The sequence below is a fragment of the Scyliorhinus torazame genome, chromosome 14, assembly GCF_047496885.1.
Source record: "Scyliorhinus torazame isolate Kashiwa2021f chromosome 14, sScyTor2.1, whole genome shotgun sequence".
In the NCBI taxonomy this organism is placed as follows: domain Eukaryota; kingdom Metazoa; phylum Chordata; class Chondrichthyes; order Carcharhiniformes; family Scyliorhinidae; genus Scyliorhinus; species Scyliorhinus torazame.
Genome location: NC_092720.1, coordinates 16332409 through 16355057, shown reverse-complemented (window position 1 = coordinate 16355057; position 22649 = coordinate 16332409). Strand labels below are relative to the sequence as shown.

The following is a 22649-nucleotide window of genomic DNA, read 5'->3' as shown; positions in this document are numbered from 1 at the left end:
ACAATATATTATTATGGACAGCCAGAATGTATGTTAGACTGGGCTCGCACACAACAGCACTGTTTCTCAGAACCCCGTTCAACTTTAATTGGACTATTTTTAATTTAAAACATCCGTCATCGCTTCTTATCTCCTTTGACAAAGATATGAAACCAATCCTCTAGCAGAGGTCGCCTTCTGCATTAGTCTTTGTTTCAGGAACCGTAAAGTTCTCCCTCACCTCCATGCCCCCTCCCCACACTTCAGCAAGGTAAGCTTACCCCTGTACAGTCTGGCCCTATTTTAATGTTCCACCTCCTTGTTCTGGACGCCCTCCACCAGAGGAAATAGTTTATCTTACCTTAGTTTATCAACTTATCAGCTGCCCTAATCATTTTCAGCACATAAACATTAATCAGATCCCCCACCTCAAGCTCTCCTACACACAGCAGTTTAAACCCAGCCTATGCAACCTGTCCTCATGATTTCACCCTCTCACAACAGGCTGGAATACAAAGGGATGGGGAAGAGGAAGCTTCCCCCATCGAGACTGGAGCAGGGAAAACAAGTAACAATTAGCCACACAACAAAAGACAACTCCACAGTGTAAACAACACAGGCACACGCACAAACGGAATGATCTTTAAATCACGCTCAGAGTGATGGAACCAGGGGTTCTTTTTTCTGTAGTAACCCCAATCGAATTAAACTAGGGTTGTCCTCAACCAGCTCCCAGTGAGCACAGGACGTCACAGCACAAACCTGCCCCCGAATCTGACACCCTATCAGCAATCTCACTTCGAGGTGATGCAGAGCACGGGGAACTCCATGAAGAATGCGACCTGCCTGCGCACGAGGCTTGCCATCAAAGGACACCCTGTTTTGAACCACGGAGACCCAAATGGCACCTTGTGAGCTGAATTCCAGAAAAACCGTGGCCTGAATTAACATTAGTTCTCTCCGTCGCATGTCGACAGGATCGGGGGGGTGGGATTTACTTGAGAGTTGCACAGTCACGTGAGCCAGGACAGCCATCAGTAGCCACCTCAGGCACTCTGTGCAGTCCCAATCTCCCCAGCTGACTGGCCACCAGAATGGCCTATGTTTATTGTTCAACCAATATCTGGTCATTATCACACTGTTGTTTTTGGGAGCTGGCTATACACAAATTGGCTGCTGTGCTGCCAATATTAATAATAATCTTCATTGTCACAAGTAGGCTTACATTAACACTGCAATGAAGTTACTGTGAAAAGCCCCTAGTCGCCACACTCCGGCGCCTGTTCGGGTACACCGAGGGAGAATTCAGAATGTCTAATTCGCCGGACAAGCACATCTTTCGGGACTTATGGGAGGAAACCAGAGGAGCACCCGGAGGAAACCCACGCAGGCACAGGAAGAACGCGCAGACTCCACACAGACAATCTGGGAATCGGACCCTGGCGGTATGAAGCGACAGTGCTACCCACTGTGATATTAGTTTTCACAAGTGCTTCATTGGCTGAAGAGCACGCTGCGATGTCCCACGGTGTCACGAAAGGTTATTAAAATAACAGTTTCTGTTTTCCTGGTCCAGGGTTACAATCCCCAATTAAACCAGGGTCTCGAGGGACCGAGTGTCCTCCAGTTATGGCATTGCATTTTGCCCCTACAAACTGATGTAACGAGTTCCAGTTAAAACCGGTGTGGTTTTAGAAGTCGAGTGAGGCCATTGGTTTCGGCTTTTGTCCAACAGTAAGTGCAAGATCCTGAAATCAGGAGCTCAGGCTCACACATAAACATCATCGACCAAAGGTACAGTTAGCTGAACAAATCAAGGAGATGACGACAGGCCAGCTCATTAATCTTTCAGTCTCTCCTTAATTTGGTTAGAAGGAGCACACACAACCCCTATTATTGCTACTTAAGGACACTTTAAAACAGCTACAATTTAATCAGTCTCCAATAGTCCTGTCTGGCAAAGGATTCCACCCAAGGTTTGAACTGAAAACAGTGACTTGCCCTGCCAGCCGTGCTTCTGCCCCTCACCCTGGTTCTATATCTACTCCCAGGCTCCACACTTAGACACTGCTGCCAGACCCCACGGGCGGGCTCTGTACTCGGGCCCAGGCGAAACGGGCGGGCTCCGCCCTCGGGCCCAGGCCCCACAGGCTGGCTCCGCACTCGGGCCCAGGCCCCACGGGCGGTCTCTGTACTCGGGGCCCAGGCCCCATGGGCGGGCTCTGCACTCGGGGCCAGGCCCCACAGGCTGGCTCTGCTCCCAGGCCCCACAGGCGGGCTCCGCTCCCAGGCCCAGGTTCCACGGGCGGTCTCTGTACTCGGGGCCCAGGCCCCACGGGCAGGCTCCGCACTTGGGTCAAGGCCCCATGGGCGTGCTCCGCTCCCAGGCTCCAAGGGCGGGCTCTGCACTCGTGCCCAAGCCCCACGGTCGGGCTCCGCACTCGGGCCCAGGCCCCATGGGCAGGCTCCGCACTCGGGCCCAGGCCCCACGGGTGGGCTCCGCACTCGGGCCCAGGCCCCACAGGCAGGCTCCGCTCCCAGGCCCTACACGATCAGTTCAGGTATCAGGTTCCAAATGAAACCACACAACTTTCTGGACATGATGTAGCTGGTGAGGTTGGCATGTCACTGCTCCCAGTCAGAAAGTACCACAACAAAGACCCCACGAGGTATGCTGTCGATGGTTCTACCATCACAGTTGGGTCGAGCTATGAGGCAGAAGGGCAAGGGCTGGTCCACCAGACAAATGAAGGAAGAACAAAATTAGATATACTATATTTCTGACAGCCTCATGACGTCCCAAAGCACTTCTAAAACCAATTCAGCACATTTTGAAGTGTAGTTACTGTTCATAATGGAGGAAAAGCAAATTGTGCACAGCAAGATCCCATAAGCAGCAGCCAGAGAATGAGCAGGTCACTTGTCTCAGGGGTTGGTTGAGGGGTAAATATTGGTGGGCGGAGAATTCCCTTGCTTTTCTTCAAAGTAGTGATCGGGCATCTTTTACACCTCCCCGAGAGGGGAGATGAGGACTTAAGTTTAAAGTCTCGGGGGACAAATGGCACCTTCGACAGTGCCGTGCACCCCTCGTACTCCACTGGGAGAGTCCACCTGGAGTTTATGCTCACATTTCCTGTGTGGGACTCGAACCGGCAACTTCCTGGCTCGGAGGCAAGAACACTACTCACAGAGCTACAGCTCAAACTTGATGTTTGGATGAATGTTGGGTGTCAATTTATTGGTAATACCGCCACGATTACCGATTTTTAAGACACTGATTTTCTTGAAAGAGTGCAGTCTAAGAGGTGTGTGCTATATTCCTTGCCTTTTCCCCGAAGATAGCCAGATATGTAGTGTTGACAAAGAATATAAAAGTAAGAAGTTTAAATCAAAACAAATTTATTTTACACTACTAAAGTTGATTAGGTTCGCACACTTTACTGAGTTACAGATAAATTAATAATACTGAATCTGTAGTACAGTAATCAATATTCTATCTAACAAACTACACTATAACTAGACCTCGTGCTATATCTCTACAATCAATTCTCACTCTGCTTCTCATCATGTCCTCCCAGAATTCCTAGAGATGCTAACTTAGTAACGCCATTGAGTGTTTGATTTACACATAGTTTGAGATGTTAACCCTTTACTACACTGGCACTATACATATCATTACAGTGTGTAGTGCACCATCCATAAAAGAAACAGACATTTGTGATCCGGATGCCTCCAGAGCCCCGTGCGTTCATATAGAACATAGAACATACAGTGCAGAAGGAGGCCATTCGGCCCATCGAGTCTGCACCGACCCATTTAAGCCCTCACTTCCACCCTATCCCCGTAACCCAATAACCCCATCTAACCTTTTTGGTTGCTGAGGATAATTTATCATGGCCAATCCACCTAACATGCACATCTTTGGACTGTGGGAGGAAACCAGAGCACCCGGAGGAAACCCACGCAGACACGGGGAGAACGTGCAGACTCTGCACAGACAGTGTCCCAGCGGGGAATAGAACCTGGGACCCTGGCGCTGTGAAGTGCTATCCACTTGTGCTACCGTGCTGCCCTTGGAGGGTTCATGTGGATCTTTGGCCTTCACCTTAATTTGAGTCGTAGGAAGCAAAGGGATATCGAGTCATGGAGTCATTTACAGCTCAGAAGAAGGCCATTTGGCCCACTGAGTCTATGCCTGCTCCCCATAGAGCTATCCCCAATCAGTCCCACTCCTGCTCTCGATCCCCACAGGCGTGCTAGTTGATTTCCTTCAATCGTCCATCAAAATTCCTTTCAAAATCATTGATTGTTTCCGTTTCCACCACACTTGTGGACAGCAGGTTCCAGGTCATCACTAGTCGACGTGTAAAAAAAATTCTCTCTCACACTCCCCCTGCACCACGACCCAAAAATCTTAAATCGGTGTCCCCTGGTCTTTGTATCACTAGCAACTGGAAAGAGTTTTTCCTTAATCCTGTACACCTCTATCGAATCTTCCATCAATCGCCTTTGCTCCAAACAGCCTTTTCATGCAAATAACCCCACCGCGCTGCACTCGCGCGCACCCCCCCCCAATTCCTGGAACCAATCTGGCAAATCTCATCTGCACCCTCTCAAGAACCTTCCCAAAGTGTAGTGACCAGGGTTGGACATAATACTCTAGTTGAGGCTTAGCCAGGACTTTATAAAGCTTCGGCATAACTTCCCTGCTTGTTGTACCCAATGCCCCTATTTATGAAGCCCAAGGTATTGGGGGCAGTGCTGTATGGAGACTGGAATCTCTGAGGGAGAGCTGCTCCACACTACTGGCTTCCAAGGGCTGTGTAACTGTGCACTCTGCTCCAAGTTGTACCTGAGCGGGATACTGAGAGAGGTGCGGAGGGGTTTGTGCTCTCTATAAAATAATTCAATTAAAAAACACCTTTTAGATGAAAAATATATCCAGGACTGGAGCCCCTATGACTAAGCCCTGGATCAGCTCAGGCAAAGTGAACACCCCTCAGCCAGCCCACACAACTAGTTACATTCATATAGCACCTATAACATAATACAATATGGCAATGTGCTCCTCGGAAGGCTGGAGGCTAAATCAGGTATAGGGAGGGATTTGAAAACAAAGATGATAATTTTAAAATTGCGGGTGCTGTCCGACTCAGCTGATGTAGGTCAGGAAGCAGGGGGTTGACAGGTAAATGATACACACTTAAGTCTCCACAGGAATCAAGGCAGATTAAAGATTAATGGAGTCTGCACCACTCTTCCGCAGTAACCTATATCTTTGCTGTGTATTTTTAAGGCCCTCTTCGCTCCCACTGATTCTTGCAAAACTTTGTTCCTGAGGTCAAGCGCCTCGTTAGAAAGTGGTAAGGTATTTCCATTTTCTTCAAATCCAATTTCTGCGGCACCAGCTTCAGAAGCTCCCGAAAGACATGACTAAAGGTTGAGTAATGGGACAGACTCCTCTCCGCTAGTCTGATCAAAGGCCAGGGTGCACACACACACTGCTCGGCACATCAAAGAAAGGCTCAGCAAGGAACCCTGAGAAAGTCCTGTGTTCTGTTCAATGTCATTAAAACGAACTTACACACACGATCGGAAAAGGATTCATTCACCCTTCCACCTGTTCTGCCACACATGCAATGACACTGAAACCCGTGAGTTGCCAATTGAGGATTCCTTCTCACCTCAGCCTCAATTTGGAAGCCAGTGTGAAGGGCTCAGGGGCAGGAAGGGGAACTCCGGGGGTACGCCTGTTCAAGACTCCGAGGGCAGCATCTCCATCCTTAGGAAATCTGCTCCCAGCCCCCTCACCCCAAAATCTTCACAAGATCTGGGGCTCCCGTGTTCCCTGCCAATATCTCAGATGGGAGACCCGGCCATCGGACACATTCTGCCCAGAGAAACAGGAGGCGGTCACTCAGCCCTCAGGCAGGTTCCGTAATCATTAGATCACAGTTAGGAACATTGGTTCTGTGATTCTCAACTGACTTACAGATCGGAAATCTCCTCAGTTATATTACTGTACCCCAGTGTCACACAGTGACAGATCCATCCCCACCAGTAATGTACCCCAGTGTGATACAGTTCAGACCCGTCCCCAACAGTACTGTACCCTAGTGTGATACAGTGACAGATCCATCCCCACCAGTACTGTACCCTAGTGTGATACAGTGACAGACCCATCCTCACCAGTACTGTACCCCAGTGTGATACAGTGACAGATCCATCCCCACCAGTACTGTACTCCAGTGTCATACAGTGACAGACCCGTCCCCACCAGTACTGTACCCCAGTGTTATACAGTGACAGACCCATCCCCACCAGTACTGTACCCCAGTGTGATACAGTGAAAGACCCGTCCCCACGGGCAGCACGGTAGCATTGTGGATAGCACAATTGCTTCACAGCTCCAGGGTCCCAGGTTCGATTCCGGCTTGGGTCACTGTCTGTGCGGAGTCTGCACGTTCTCCCCGTGTGTGCGTGGGTTTCTTTGGGGTGCTCCGGTTTCCTCCCACAGTCCAAAGATGTGCAGGTTAGGTGGATTGGCCATGATAAATTGCCATTAGTGTCCAAAATTGCCCTTAGTGTTGGGGGGAGGTGTTGACCTTGGGCAGGGTGCTCTTTCCAAGAGCCGGTGCAGATTCGATGGGCCGAATGGCTGCCTTCTGCACTGTAAATTCTATGAAAAACCAGTACTGTATCCCAGTGTTATACAGTGACAGACCGGTCCCCACCAGTACTGTACCGCAGTGTTATACAGTGACAGACCGGTCCCCACCAGTACTGTACCCCAGTGTTATACAGTGACAGACCCGTCCCCACCAGTACTGTATCCCAGTGTTATACAGTGACAAACCCGTCCCCACCAGTACTGTACCCCAGTGTTACAGAGTGACAAGACCCGTCTCCACCAGTACTGTGCCCCAGTGTTATACAGCAACAGAACCTTCCCCACCAGTACTGTACCCCAGTGTTATACAGTGACAGACCCGCCCCCACCAGTACTGTACCCCAGTGTTATACAGTGACAGACCCGCCCCCACCAGTTCTGTACCCCAGTTTTATACAATGACAGACCTGTCCCCACCAGTACTGTATCCCAATGTTATACAGTGACAGACCCGCCCCCACCAGTACTGTACCCCAATGTTATACAATGACAGACCTGTCCCCACCAGTACTGTATCCCAATGTTATACAGTGACAGACCTGTCCCCACCAGTACTGTACCCCAGTGTTATACAATGACAGACCCGCCCCCACCAGTTCTGTACCCCAGTGTGATACAGTGACAGGCCCGTCCCCACCAGTACTGTACCCCAGTGTTATACAGTGACAGGCCCGTCCCCACCAGTACTGTACCCCAGTATTATACAGTGACAGACCCGTCCCCACCAGTACTGTACCCCAGTGTTATATGGTGACAGACCCGTCCCCACCAGTACTGAACCCCAGTGTTATACAGTGACAGACCCGTCCCCACCAGTACTGTATCCCAGTGTTATACAGTGACAGACCCGTCCCCACCAGTACTGTACCCCAGTGTTATACAGTGACAGACCCGTCCCCACCAGTACTGTACCCCAGTGTTATACAGTGACAGACCGGTCCCCACCAGTACTGTACCGCAGTGTTATACAGTGACAGACCGGTCCCCACCAGTACTGTACCCCAGTGTTATACAGTGACAGACCCGTCCCCACCAGTACTGCACTCCAGTGTTATACAGTGACAGGCCCGTCCCCACCAGTACTGTACCCCAGTGTTATACAGTGACAGACCCGTCCCCACCAGTACTGTACCCCAGTGTTATATGGTGACAGACCCGTCCCCACCAGTACTGTACCCCAGTGTTATACTGTGACAGACCCATCCCCACCAGTACTGTATCCCAGTGTTATACAGTGACAAACCCGTCCCCACCAGTACTGTACCCCAGTGTTATACAGTGACAGACCCATCCCCACCAGTACTGTATCCCAGTGTTATACAGTGACAAACCCGTCCCCACCAGTACTGTACCCCAGTGTTACAGAGTGACAAGACCCGTCTCCACCAGTACTGTGCCCCAGTGTTATACAGCAACAGAACCTTCCCCACCAGTACTGTACCCCAGTGTTATACAGTGACAGACCCGCCCCCACCAGTACTGTACCCCAGTGTTATACAGTGACAGACCCGCCCCCACCAGTTCTGTACCCCAGTTTTATACAATGACAGACCTGTCCCCACCAGTACTGTATCCCAATGTTATACAGTGACAGACCCGCCCCCACCAGTACTGTACCCCAATGTTATACAATGACAGACCTGTCCCCACCAGTACTGTATCCCAATGTTATACAGTGACAGACCTGTCCCCACCAGTACTGTACCCCAGTGTTATACAATGACAGACCCGCCCCCACCAGTTCTGTACCCCAGTGTGATACAGTGACAGGCCCGTCCCCACCAGTACTGTACCCCAGTGTTATACAGTGACAGACCCGTCCCCACCAGTACTGTACCCCAGTGTTATATGGTGACAGACCCATCCCCACCAGTACTGTATCCCAGTGTTATACAGTGACAAACCCGTCCCCACCAGTACTGTACCCCAGTGTTATACAGTGACAGACCCATCCCCACCAGTACTGTATCCCAGTGTTATACAGTGACAAACCCGTCCCCACCAGTACTGTACCCCAGTGTTACAGAGTGACAAGACCCGTCTCCACCAGTACTGTGCCCCAGTGTTATACAGCAACAGAACCTTCCCCACCAGTACTGTACCCCAGTGTTATACAGTGACAGACCCGCCCCCACCAGTACTGTACCCCAGTGTTATACAGTGACAGACCCGCCCCCACCAGTTCTGTACCCCAGTTTTATACAATGACAGACCTGTCCCCACCAGTACTGTATCCCAATGTTATACAGTGACAGACCCGCCCCCACCAGTACTGTACCCCAATGTTATACAATGACAGACCTGTCCCCACCAGTACTGTATCCCAATGTTATACAGTGACAGACCTGTCCCCACCAGTACTGTACCCCAGTGTTATACAATGACAGACCCGCCCCCACCAGTTCTGTACCCCAGTGTGATACAGTGACAGGCCCGTCCCCACCAGTACTGTACCCCAGTGTTATACAGTGAGAGACCCGTCCCCACCAGTACTGTACCCCAGTGTTATACAGTGACAGACCCGTCCACCCCAGTACTGTACCCCAGTGTTATACAGTGACAGACCCGTCCCCACCAGTACTGTACCCCAGTGTTATACAGTGACAGACCGGTCCCCACCAGTACTGTACCGCAGTGTTATACAGTGACAGACCGGTCCCCACCAGTACTGTACCCCAGTGTTATACAGTGACAGACCCGTCCCCACCAGTACTGCACTCCAGTGTTATACAGTGACAGGCCCGTCCCCACCAGTACTGTACCCCAGTGTTATACAGTGACAGACCCGTCCCCACCAGTACTGTACCCCAGTGTTATATGGTGACAGACCCGTCCCCACCAGTACTGTACCCCAGTGTTATACTGTGACAGACCCATCCCCACCAGTACTGTATCCCAGTGTTATACAGTGACAAACCCGTCCCCACCAGTACTGTACCCCAGTGTTATACAGTGACAGACCCATCCCCACCAGTACTGTATCCCAGTGTTATACAGTGACAAACCCGTCCCCACCAGTACTGTACCCCAGTGTTACAGAGTGACAAGACCCGTCTCCACCAGTACTGTGCCCCAGTGTTATACAGCAACAGAACCTTCCCCACCAGTACTGTACCCCAGTGTTATACAGTGACAGACCCGCCCCCACCAGTACTGTACCCCAGTGTTATACAGTGACAGACCCGCCCCCACCAGTTCTGTACCCCAGTTTTATACAATGACAGACCTGTCCCCACCAGTACTGTATCCCAATGTTATACAGTGACAGACCCGCCCCCACCAGTACTGTACCCCAATGTTATACAATGACAGACCTGTCCCCACCAGTACTGTATCCCAATGTTATACAGTGACAGACCTGTCCCCACCAGTACTGTACCCCAGTGTTATACAATGACAGACCCGCCCCCACCAGTTCTGTACCCCAGTGTGATACAGTGACAGGCCCGTCCCCACCAGTACTGTACCCCAGTGTTATACAGTGACAGACCCGTCCCCACCAGTACTGTACCCCAGTGTTATATGGTGACAGACCCATCCCCACCAGTACTGTATCCCAGTGTTATACAGTGACAAACCCGTCCCCACCAGTACTGTACCCCAGTGTTACAGAGTGACAAGACCCGTCTCCACCAGTACTGTGCCCCAGTGTTATACAGCAACAGAACCTTCCCCACCAGTACTGTACCCCAGTGTTATACAGTGACAGACCCGCCCCCACCAGTACTGTACCCCAGTGTTATACAGTGACAGACCCGCCCCCACCAGTTCTGTACCCCAGTTTTATACAATGACAGACCTGTCCCCACCAGTACTGTATCCCAATGTTATACAGTGACAGACCCGCCCCCACCAGTACTGTACCCCAATGTTATACAATGACAGACCTGTCCCCACCAGTACTGTATCCCAATGTTATACAGTGACAGACCTGTCCCCACCAGTACTGTACCCCAGTGTTATACAATGACAGACCCGCCCCCACCAGTTCTGTACCCCAGTGTGATACAGTGACAGGCCCGTCCCCACCAGTACTGTACCCCAGTGTTATACAGTGAGAGACCCGTCCCCACCAGTACTGTACCCCAGTGTTATACAGTGACAGACCCGTCCACCCCAGTACTGTACCCCAGTGTTATACAGTGACAGACCCGTCCCCACCAGTACTGTACCCCAGTGTTATACAGTGACAGACCGGTCCCCACCAGTACTGTACCGCAGTGTTATACAGTGACAGACCGGTCCCCACCAGTACTGTACCCCAGTGTTATACAGTGACAGACCCGTCCCCACCAGTACTGCACTCCAGTGTTATACAGTGACAGGCCCGTCCCCACCAGTACTGTACCCCAGTGTTATACAGTGACAGTCCCGTCCCCACCAGTACTGTACCCCAGTGTTATATGGTGACAGACCCGTCCCCACCAGTACTGTACCCCAGTGTTATACTGTGACAGACCCATCCCCACCAGTACTGTATCCCAGTGTTATACAGTGACAAACCCGTCCCCACCAGTACTGTACCCCAGTGTTATACAGTGACAGACCCATCCCCACCAGTACTGTATCCCAGTGTTATACAGTGACAAACCCGTCCCCACCAGTACTGTACCCCAGTGTTACAGAGTGACAAGACCCGTCTCCACCAGTACTGTGCCCCAGTGTTATACAGCAACAGAACCTTCCCCACCAGTACTGTACCCCAGTGTTATACAGTGACAGACCCGCCCCCACCAGTACTGTACCCCAGTGTTATACAGTGACAGACCCGCCCCCACCAGTTCTGTACCCCAGTTTTATACAATGACAGACCTGTCCCCACCAGTACTGTATCCCAATGTTATACAGTGACAGACCCGCCCCCACCAGTACTGTACCCCAATGTTATACAATGACAGACCTGTCCCCACCAGTACTGTATCCCAATGTTATACAGTGACAGACCTGTCCCCACCAGTACTGTACCCCAGTGTTATACAATGACAGACCCCGCCCCCACCAGTTCTGTACCCCAGTGTGATACAGTGACAGGCCCGTCCCCACCAGTACTGTACCCCAGTGTTATACAGTGACAGACCCGTCCCCACCAGTACTGTACCCCAGTGTTATATGGTGACAGACCCGTCCCCACCAGTACTGTACCCCAGTGTTATACTGTGACAGACCCATCCCCACCAGTACTGTATCCCAGTGTTATACAGTGACAAACCCATCCCCACCAGTACTGTACCCCAGTGTTATACAGTGACAGACCCATCCCCACCAGTACTGTATCCCAGTGTTATACAGTGACAAACCCGTCCCCACCAGTACTGTACCCCAGTGTTACAGAGTGACAAGACCCGTCTCCACCAGTACTGTGCCCCAGTGTTATACAGCAACAGAACCTTCCCCACCAGTACTGTACCCCAGTGTTATACAGTGACAGACCCGCCCCCACCAGTACTGTACCCCAGTGTTATACAGTGACAGACCCGCCCCCACCAGTTCTGTACCCCAGTTTTATACAATGACAGACCTGTCCCCACCAGTACTGTATCCCAATGTTATACAGTGACAGACCCGCCCCCACCAGTACTGTACCCCAATGTTATACAATGACAGACCTGTCCCCACCAGTACTGTATCCCAATGTTATACAGTGACAGACCTGTCCCCACCAGTACTGTACCCCAGTGTTATACAATGACAGACCCGCCCCCACCAGTTCTGTACCCCAGTGTGATACAGTGACAGGCCCGTCCCCACCAGTACTGTACCCCAGTGTTATACAGTGAGAGACCCGTCCCCACCAGTACTGTACCCCAGTGTTATACAGTGACAGACCCGTCCACCCCAGGACTGTACCCCAGTGTTATACAGTGACAGACCCGTCCACCCCAGTACTGTACCCCAGTGTTATACAGTGACAGACCCGTCCACCCCAGTACTGTACCCCAGTGTTATACAGTGACAGATCTGTAGCTAACAGTAGAACATGACTTTATGTTCTCACTCCAGATACAGCCTGATTCTGGATGGACAGAATCTTTACCTGTTTCACTGGCAGTTCTCATAATTAAGCCATATAAATATTTCTCAGACATACACTTCATTGATATCCCCCTGACAGGACCAGGCTGACAACCAGACAGCTGCACAACTAACTGAAAAGGAAATTGTTTAAGAGCCTTTGCATCTGTAGTGGAATCAGCCAGACCATTTTGCTAATGTTAGAAGTCTAACAAGACAGAAATTCCCTTGGTAAATTAAATGAGAGTGTCGGAGGAACTCTGTGGAAAGGATGTCTGAAAGGCGACTGAAATTTGTGTGCATGTTTCACCCTCTCTCTGAGGCTCATAGCTACCCAGAAGGATTGGGATTGACTTACAGTAACGAACGCGGGGCTGTGACTCTGGAAAACAGCGGACTGGATGTAGCGATAATAGGTTGCAGCAGCACAGGGGGACTCCCCTCGGACTGGATGAGGAAGGGGGCGACATGGATCCTCGTCTTCCTCTGCCCCTGAAACAGAGAAACATCATCCTGCGTGTGTGCCTCTCTCTCCTGCTTCACATGTAACTTTGGGCTATGCTTCAGTGAGGCCCCTTGGGGGTAATGCCCCTCCTGATTAAAGGCTGAGACCGTCCTTTCGGGAAGGATGCAGCGAGCAGCCAGGAGCAGCGGTAGGCACGGGCCGGAGATTACCGGTTGGTCAGCAGGCAAGTGGAGATCTCATCTGTCTTGAGCTGGAACCTCGGATGTTCGTTGCAAACTGTTTGTTCATTAACGGTGTAATCAAACTCGATCACCACTCCAAGCAGCACACGGATTGACATTGCATGTAACAGGCTCTCAAAGTCCAACCGCACTTGTAGACACTGGCTTGACTCTATTTGGGGACTTCCAACCCTTGGATGGTGTAACCCTCAGCACAGAAACTCCAAGTTTGCACAGGGCAAGATCTCTGAACCCTGAAACTGATGCCTGATAGTGATCATTGTAGTTCGCCCAAGGTGGATTTTCCAATGGAGAGTGGAGCTGGCAATCCAGCTGTGCCACGCAGTGTTGGGGTATGCTGATGTCCGATGTCGTTTCCGGTATGTTGTCCTTTTTAGTATGATGGCTGGTAAAGCTGAATTAAAAAGGTTGATGAACCAAAGCTGGAAGTATTTCCGACATCGTCCGCACTTATTTTAGATTGCCAGCATCTACAGTGATATGCTGTAGCTGAGAAGGTTAACCCCTGGGTTTAGACGGTCCTGCACACTGCCCACTCGATCCTGCTTTGCAGTTTGATCCAGGTGGCAAGGGAACAAACAATACAAATGTTAACGTTGACCCTGGGCCCCATGGAGGAGGTGTTTCCTTTCCCACTGAAGCTCACCCAACACACGGTAAGCAGCCCCCAGGAGACAGCACCATCTGACAGGAGACAGGAGCTCATCCTGCTGTCTTATCAGGCTCTGCAATCACTGGACCAATCACTGCTCGCTCTCTTCAGAAAGTGAACCAATCACAGCTCGCTCTCTGCAGAAAGTGAACCAATCACCGCTCCCTCTCTGCAGAAAGTGAACCAATCACCGCTCCCTCTCTGCAGAAGGTGAACCAATCACCGCTCCCTCTCTGCAGAAGGTGAACCAATCACCGCTCCCTCTCGGCAGAAGGTGAACCAATCACCGCTCCCTCTCTGCAGAAGGTGAACCAATCACCGCTCCCTCTCTGCAGAAGGTGAACCAATCACCGCTCCCTCTCTGCAGAAGGTGAACCAATCACGCTCCCTTTTTGCAGACACTGGACTAATCACAGCTCTCCTCCCATCACCACCCTTTACATGTCACCTCTTTTTGTCACTTGCGAATTTAAACACTGCTTTGGGTTAAAGGAGGTTTTGATATTTACTGGCTAAATTCAAGATGAAGTTCACTTTCTGCAGAGAGTGAGCTGTGATTGGTTCACTTTCTGCAGATGTCGGAAAGTTATCAATGAAGTGTACTTGGCAAACAATTATAGTGCAATATCTCAGATACCATTAACCTTGTCAACCCCTTAATAGTAATAATCTTTATTGTCACAAGTAGGCTCACATTAACACTGCAGTGACGTTTCTGTGAAAAGCCCCTAGTCGCCACATTCTGCCGCCTGTTCGGGGACAGAGGGGGAATTCAGAATGTCCAAATTACCGAATAGCACGTCTTTCGGACTTGTGGGAGGAAACCGGAGCATCCGGAGGAAACCCACGCAGACACGGGGAGAACGTGCAGACTCCGCACCATTAATGCACATCAGATTCCCATCACGTTATAAACCGTTCTCACTTCCTGCACAACCAGGTGGACCCCCAGGTTACAGAATGGGGCTTTAAAATCCAGTGATCGAAAACAAAGCTTTCATACAGCTGTCCCGCAGAGGAGGACGACGTTTGGCCCATCATGCCTGTGCCAGCTCTTTGGAAAGGCAATCCCATTCGTCCCACTCTCTCTGCTGCCCGAACATCCGCTGGCTCCCAAATGTTTCCTTTTCGAGTGTGTATCTAATTCCCCTTTGGAAGTAACTTTTTAAACTGCTTCCACCTCCCTTTCTGGCCGTGCCTGATTGCATACTGTCCAGTCACCTCAGTGACAGGCTTCTGACACGTCACACGCACATACCCGTGCACACACGCACACACATGTACACGTACACACACATGTAGTGGCCCTCATCACACAGAACAAGAAATCCTTAGTCCAACAACTCTAAGCCACTCTCAAGACAAGTGGTCACGCTTCGAACGCGACCGGTACAGTCGAGTCCAGTCCAGTTCCCACCAGCTAACCTCATACAAATTGGGAGCTTTGGATAACCAATAAACTAGATAACCAATGTGGAACTTGTAGCACAAGGATGTCCAGCATGGCAAGGATTAATGTGGGACCATAAACTGCCCACAGAATAAATCTACTGTCATGTGTTTCTCTATGTAGAGAGAGTCTGTGAAGTTCTGTGAGGGCGGTGCCTAGTTGGAGCTGTATCAGTTCATGTTCAACCACAGAAGTCTCTGGACCATTTAATGAGACACCAAACAACCTCTCAATAGAACTCATAACTGATTTTCCTGATTTTGTGATCAAGGGACACTAGGGTTAACTTTAACACCCCTTTCACCATCCCAACTGAGCTCAGAGATCCACAAACATACCAGCAATTGGGCCTGTGACCTCTCAATTGTGTAGCTCTCCACAAGATTGCATTAAGAGAAAGAAGAGTTTAGTGCTTTTCACAATCGCAGAACATTCCCAAGTGATTCAAGGCCATTGATTACTTTTTAATGTGTAGTCACTGTTGCAATCCATAGAATCCTCGCAGCGCAGGAGGCCATTCCGCCCATCTGCACTGACCCTCCAAAAGAGCACCCTACCTAGGCTCACTCCCCCCTATCCCCATCTAACCTGCACATCTTTGGACTGTGGGAGGAAACCGGATCCCCCAGAGGAAACCCACGCAGACACGGGAAGAACGTGCAAACTCCACACAGTCACCCAAGGCCGGGATCAAACCTGGGTCCCTGGCGCTGTGAGGCAGCAGTGCTCACCACTGTGTCAGCCCCAATTTGCACACAGCAAGCTCCCATAGGCAGCACAAGTGGCTAGCACTGTGGCTTCACAGCGCCAGGCTCCCAGGTTCGATTCCCCGCTGGGTCACTGACTGCGAGGAGTCTGCACGTTCGCCCCGTGTCTGCGTGAGTTTCCTCCGGGTGCTTCGGTTTCCTCCCATAGATCAAAGACGTGCAAGTTAGGTGGATTGGCCATGATAAATTGCCCTTAGTGACCAAAAAGGTGAGATGGGGTAATTGGGTTCCAAGTAAAAGGATGGAAGTGAGGGCTTAAGTGGGTCGGTGCAGACTCAAGGGGCCGAATGGCCTCCTTCTGCACTGTACGTTCTGTGCTCTATGATAATGACTGGATCATCCTTCTACAAAAAAAGGATTTGGAGGGTAAATATTGGCCAGCACCAATGTTCCCGCTAATGTTTTGGCATTATGCACGAGTGTGTGATCCCTTTAAAACTGTTGCAAAGCTGCACACACCCGTACAGGTTGTGAGTGGCTGCTTGTTGCCCGCGTGGTAAATTCCAGACGGCCGCAGGGCCACACATTCGCGCAGCTGAGCCGGAATGTGGGCCAGGACATTGGGGAGAATTCCCTTGCTTCTTTTCGAATCGTGGCACGGGACCTTTAACACCCGCCAAGAGGACAGATAGAGCCTGCCCGTAAACTTCTCATTCACACGTCTGACAGTGCAGCACTCCTTCAATGCTGCACTGGAAGTATCAACATAAATTTGGTGCTCAAGCCTCTGTCATGAAGAGGAAATCCAAATCTAACAGTAATATTTTCTCCGCACGCACGCATCTGCAGAGGTTATGTTCCAATCTGACACTCCCCAAGCCTCAATCAGCAATGGGACGGGGCTGTGAACACATCATGGTCAGAGGCTGGCACCGCAAAGTTGCAATGACCCCGGGGTTGAACTCTGTAAACTTTTCCCTCCCTCTCAATCGTGTATCTGACGCTGTTTAAACTGGACGCAGTCAAGCACCAACTCTTTCACACAATAAAGCTGCCACTCGGGGGCCATGTAACTCAATCCTTAATGCCTGAGTGTGTCCAATATAATCACAGGTGAGAGGGCAGAGACAGGGAAACCTTAGCAGTGAAAGATGCAGTAAATCCACTGTCCTGCCCGTCTTCAAAAGCACACCGTGGGATCGTGAACATCCATCTAAAAAGGAAGGCAGAGCTGAAACTAAAGTTTCAGCCGAAGAACGGACACTGAGACAAGGCAGCCCTCCCTCAGCATGCCCTGCAGGCAGTGGCTGTCAAGCACCTATCTGTTCTAATCACATTTTCCAGCACTTGGTCTGCGGCCTTGTATGCTGTGGCGTTTCAAGTGTTCATCTAAATGGTTCTTCGGGCCCAGTCAGCTGAAGGCACGGCGAGAACAAAGAACAAAGAAATGTACAGCACAGGAACAGGCCCTTCGGCCCTCCAAGCCTGTGCCGACCATGCTGCCCGTCTAAACTACAATCTTCTACACTTCCTGGGTCCGTATCCCTCTATTCCCATCCTATTCATGTATTTGTCAAGATGCCCCTTAAACGTCACTATCATCCCTGCTTCCACTACCTCCTCCGGCAGCGAGTTCCAGACACCCACTGCCCTCTGTGTAAAAAAAACTTGCCTCGTACATCTCCTCTAAACCTTGCCCCTCGCACCTTAAACCTATGCCCCCTAGTAATTGACCCCTCTACCCTGGGGGAAAGTCTCTGACTATCCACTCTGCCTATGCCCCTCATAATTTTGTTGACCTCTTATCCGTACCAGCCCGTACCAGCCTCCCCGAACAGGCGCTGGAATGTGGCGACTAGGGGCTTTTCACAGTAACTTCATTGAAGCCGACTTGTGACAATAAGCGATTTTCATTTCATTTCATTTTCATTTCATTTCATTTCGTCAGGTCGCCCCTCAACCCCCGTCGTTCCAGTGAGAACAAACCGAGTTTATTCAACCGCTCCTCATAGCTAATGCCCTTCATACCAGGCAACATCCTGGTAAATCTCTTCTGCACCCTCTCTAAAGCCTCCACATCCTTCTGGTAGTGTGGCGACCAGAATTAAATACTGTACTCCAAGTGTGGCCTAACTAAGGTTCTATACAGCTGCAACATGAGTTGCCAATTCTTATACTCAATGCCCTGGCCAATGAAGGCAAGCATGCCGTATGCCTTCTTGACTACCTTCTCCATCTGTGTTGTCCCTTTCAGTGACCTGTGGACCTGTACACCTAGATCTCTCTGAATGTCAATACACTTGAGGGTTATACTAATGGTTCACCAAAGGAAGTTGTTGAGGGTAGTCTCAAACTGTCAGAATTGGAGCAATCTAGACTATAGGTGGAGTTAGCCAACTGTTAGATTACCATGAGGCACTTCACCTGCCTGGACTGAATCATCACGAAATGAAAAATAAAATGAAATGAAAATCGCTTATTGTCACAAGTAGGCTTCAATGAAGTTACTGTGAAAAGCCCCTAGTCGCCACATTTCGGCGCCTGTTCGGGGAGGCTGGTACGGGAATTGAACCGTGCTGCTGGCCTGACTTGGTCTGCTTTAAAAGCCAGCGATTTAGCCCTGTGCTAAACCAGCCATCATTAAGGAGTTTGAGAGCTTTGAAGTGTAAGTGGAGCAGCCGGGACCTGCAGTGTTTTCCCAGGCTTGACGGTTTGTCTGGGAACGGTGTCCTCCCCCAAGGCTTCAAATTAATTGTCCTGTCAACGGGCCAGTGGTACAAGAAGCAGCCCGAATCAAAATCAGGTCGCAGGCAGGTACGGCTCACAATAGGAGCAAGAGGTACGAGGGAAGGAGCAGTACGACTCCTGGTCTGGGGGTGTGACAAAGAAATGGGACATGTCGGGGGGGGGGGGGGAGGAAATGTGTGTGAGAGAGAGAGAGCAAGAGGTAACACTGGAGTGGTGGGTAGAGCAGATGTGGAAAATATGTGGAGGAATAAGGTGGGGGTCAGAGAGAAGGGGTAAAGGGAGTTGGGAGGGGAGCAGGGAGGGAGGAAGAGAGCAGACGGTGATGGAGGGTGGAGGGAGTGGGGAGAACAGGTGGGTGGAGAGTGAGAAAAGGAGATCGTCAACACCTTTACAGAGAAAGTCTGGGGCTACACGGGGCACATTCCATTCATCCATGCTGGCACACTGACACCGTCGACCAGATTGTGCTTCGTTACTGCACCAGCAATTCCAGATCCCTAAAATCTAGCTCCACACAGGAATCCAATACCCAGCAGGAGCCCAGTGTCCAGCACCCCAAGAGGATGGGAGGGGTGGGACCCTGACATCCTGCAACATCCCAATGTCCAGTGCAGGCAGCACCCAGGAGGTGAAGGGAGGAGAGAAAACAGCACAAGGAAATAAATATGTGAAGCAAATCTTTGTGTTGAAAGGGTTAAAACGTGGCTAGGAGTGCAGTCAGGTTGTGGGGGAGGTGGGTGTGGTCATAAGCGAAGGGGCGGGTGGCAGTAGGGGAGTTGTCAGGGATGGGCGTGGTCGGGGGGGGTTGGTTAAGTTCCATCTGCGTTTCTATTGAGCTTAGAGAGGGCTAGGGCATGAAGAATAAATAGTCCAGCAGAGATGTTGCTCAGCGTCTGGGGCCTTGTAAGGTAGAGAAGCTTTTACATTATAGCTTAGATAATTTGGGCAATATGGTAGCATAGTGGTTAGCACACTTGCTTCACAGCTCCAGGGTCCCAGGTTCAATTCCCGGCTTGGGTCACTGTCTGTGCGGAGTCTGCACGTGCTCCAGTTTCCTCCCACAGTCCATAGATATGCAGGTTAGGTGGATTGGCCATGCTAAAATTGCCCTTAGTGTCCAAAATTGACCTTGGTGTTGGGTGGGGTTACTGGGTTATGGGGGTTGGGTGGAGGTGTTGACCTTGGGTGGGGTGCTCTTTCCAAGAACCGGTGCAGACTCGATGGGCTGAATGGCCTCTTTCTGCACTGTAAATTTTATGATAGTCTATGAATTTGATTGCAGTTGGAGATAGGGAGTGAGACAGAAGGCGGCTCTCACAGCTCCGCTAGAAGCAGAAGGCTAAAGAGGGAACACCTCTCTCGGCCTTGCTACAAGAAAAGTTATACTATGGAGGAATGGTAAAGGAAACAAATTCCAGAAACCTAAAGTCCAGCTAGTTAAGGAAACCGGAGAAATTAAGAGAAGTTTCCAATAATTCTGGAATTAAAGGAACAGAGGAAACTGAGAGCCAGAACCGATTAAAAGCAAATTACTGCGGATGCTGGAATCTGAAACGCAAGAGAAAATGCTGGAAAATCTCAGCAGGTCTGGCAGCATCTGTAGCGAGAAGAGAGCTAACGTTTCGAGTCCGATGACTCTTTGTCAGAACCGATTATTGCTCAATAAGGTCACAAGAGTCGAAAAGACCATGCGAGGCCAGAAGGATATCTGCAGTAGTGCTGAGGTTTGTGAGAAATTACAAGCGTTTGGGAGACATTATTTGAAATAATCGTGGAAACCTGTGGGCTGGACCACGGGCTTTGTGTAAGAGCAATTGAGACAAATGAATCCTGAAGGGGAAAGTGGAAAAAACGGAAAGCGAAACCTTGATGGAAACAGCGGAGGAAAAGCATAATTTAAAAGACGATTTGAAAGTGTGACTTTTGAAAGTGATATTTGAAATCACTGGTCTGGAAGCTGGAATTCAGTGAGTCAAGGTGGCTCATGGTATAAGAATCATCTGGGGGGATTCAGAGGAGAAATCCACAATCATTAACTTGATTTCAGAGAGGAGTGTGTCTTACCACAGTCACCTTGTGTGCTTAAAAGGGACTTTGTGTGTTAATCAGACCAGATGTACTTTGTAATCCATATTAACCGTTAGACTTGTATGTAATTGTGAATCTATAGGGGGAGTAAAGGAGTATTGTATTATAATCCAATTTTTTCATGTTTAATAATTTTTTTTTTTTTACATATTGCTGAAACTAATTTGCAGTCTTCTGACTCCACGTTTTATAAGAAAAGTTAGAGTCTTTTGAGCCAGGATTCCATTGTGGGATTTTTCCCATCCAGTTATAATATCAACTGGGATCGTGACAAGGGGGAAATGGGATTAATTGGATAGTTCTTTCAAAGAGCTGGCACAGGAGTAACGGATCAAATAGCCTCCTTCTGTGCTATGTGATACTCTGAAGTTTAGATCTTACATGATGCCGTGAATCTAATCCATTCTGGGAGAAGTGACTTTTGTGTTGGTTGCCGAGATAAAGCAATTCTATACAAGTCGAAGGGCTTCAGTCAGGACTGAGCAGAAATCCCCAATTAATGAACAATCACAGTAATTAGAGAGAAACATTAACTGAGGAGCCCATCCACCACCTGCGGCCAACTATTGAATTGCCTGCGTGTCAGCAGCAAACTTCAATTCAAAGTCCCTCTCGTGTTTGTTCAAGGGCCGTCTTTGTCTCATCCCGAGGGAGGCTGGGTCACCCCAGATTAGTGCTCCCATCTCCTCTGCTTAAAGAATAATAATGACCATACACTGGAGAACCAGCACACCCCCAAGCTACGTTCACGATCCAACCTGATCGTATCCCCTTAATTCGCTCGAGTGAGATAGAATGCACCTTCAGCTCAAATCAGACTCAGCCTTGAGGATATAAGATAGGGTGAATCTAACTAGTTAAAAAGCACGAGAAACCTGCCAACAGTAGGAATTTTCTGAGTGTTGGCATGTTCCTTTCTTATGGTTGAAGGATACATTTAAGTTTCTTTGACTGTCATTACTGACTAAAACTTGTAATTAAGTGTGAAAATAGACAACTGAAGCCAGCAAAAATAACTTAATTATGTAGCAGCCACAGCAGCTAGCTACTGACTTGAAATAATTAGTTGAACTGTTGCAGTCACTATAATAATAATCTTTACTATTGTCACAAGTAGGCTTATGTTAACACTGCGATGAAGTTACTGTGAAAAGCCCCTCGTCGCCACACTCCGGCGCCTGTTCGGGTACATGGAGGGAGAATTCAGAACGTCCAATTGGGTTTGTTTATTGTCAAGTGTACCGAGGGACAGTTTGTTTCCCCGCCGGGCGGAACCATGAGAGAACCACGCCATCGGGAACTCTGCCAGCTGCACTCGATGAATCGCCGCGGGGGCCTCTTTCAATGGCCCCCGACCAGCGCCACGTCGACTGCGCCCGCCCGATTGGCAGTGATTCTACGGGTACCTGATCTTGGGTTTGATGCTCATTCTCACCCCACGTCGATCTTTCTGCGAGCAGATCAAACACATCATTTAGTACATGAAAAGAAAATATAAAGAAAATACATGAAAGGGCAACACAAGGTTCACAATGGAAATACAAACACCGGCATTGGTGAAGAATACGGGAGTGTAGTATTAATCAGATCAGTCAATAAGAGGGCCGTTTAGGAGTCTGGTAGAAGAAGGGAAGA

At 49.8% G+C, this 22649-nt stretch overlaps 1 protein-coding gene across 3 annotated transcripts in view; it reads right to left on the bottom strand.

The window, feature by feature from the left end:
• Positions 1-22649, bottom strand: part of dvl3b (dishevelled segment polarity protein 3b) — a 155191-nt gene that overhangs the window by 48028 nt on the left and 84514 nt on the right. The window contains exon 1 of one of the 3 annotated variants that reach the window (XM_072473737.1): positions 13020-13972. The exons of the other annotated variants lie outside the window; for them this stretch is intronic. Within the exon in view, the coding sequence (XP_072329838.1) occupies positions 13020-13173 (154 nt within the window). The 5' untranslated portion in view covers positions 13174-13972. Of the gene's footprint in view, positions 1-13019; positions 13973-22649 lie in introns of those variants that run through there. 3 annotated transcript variants of the gene reach the window in all.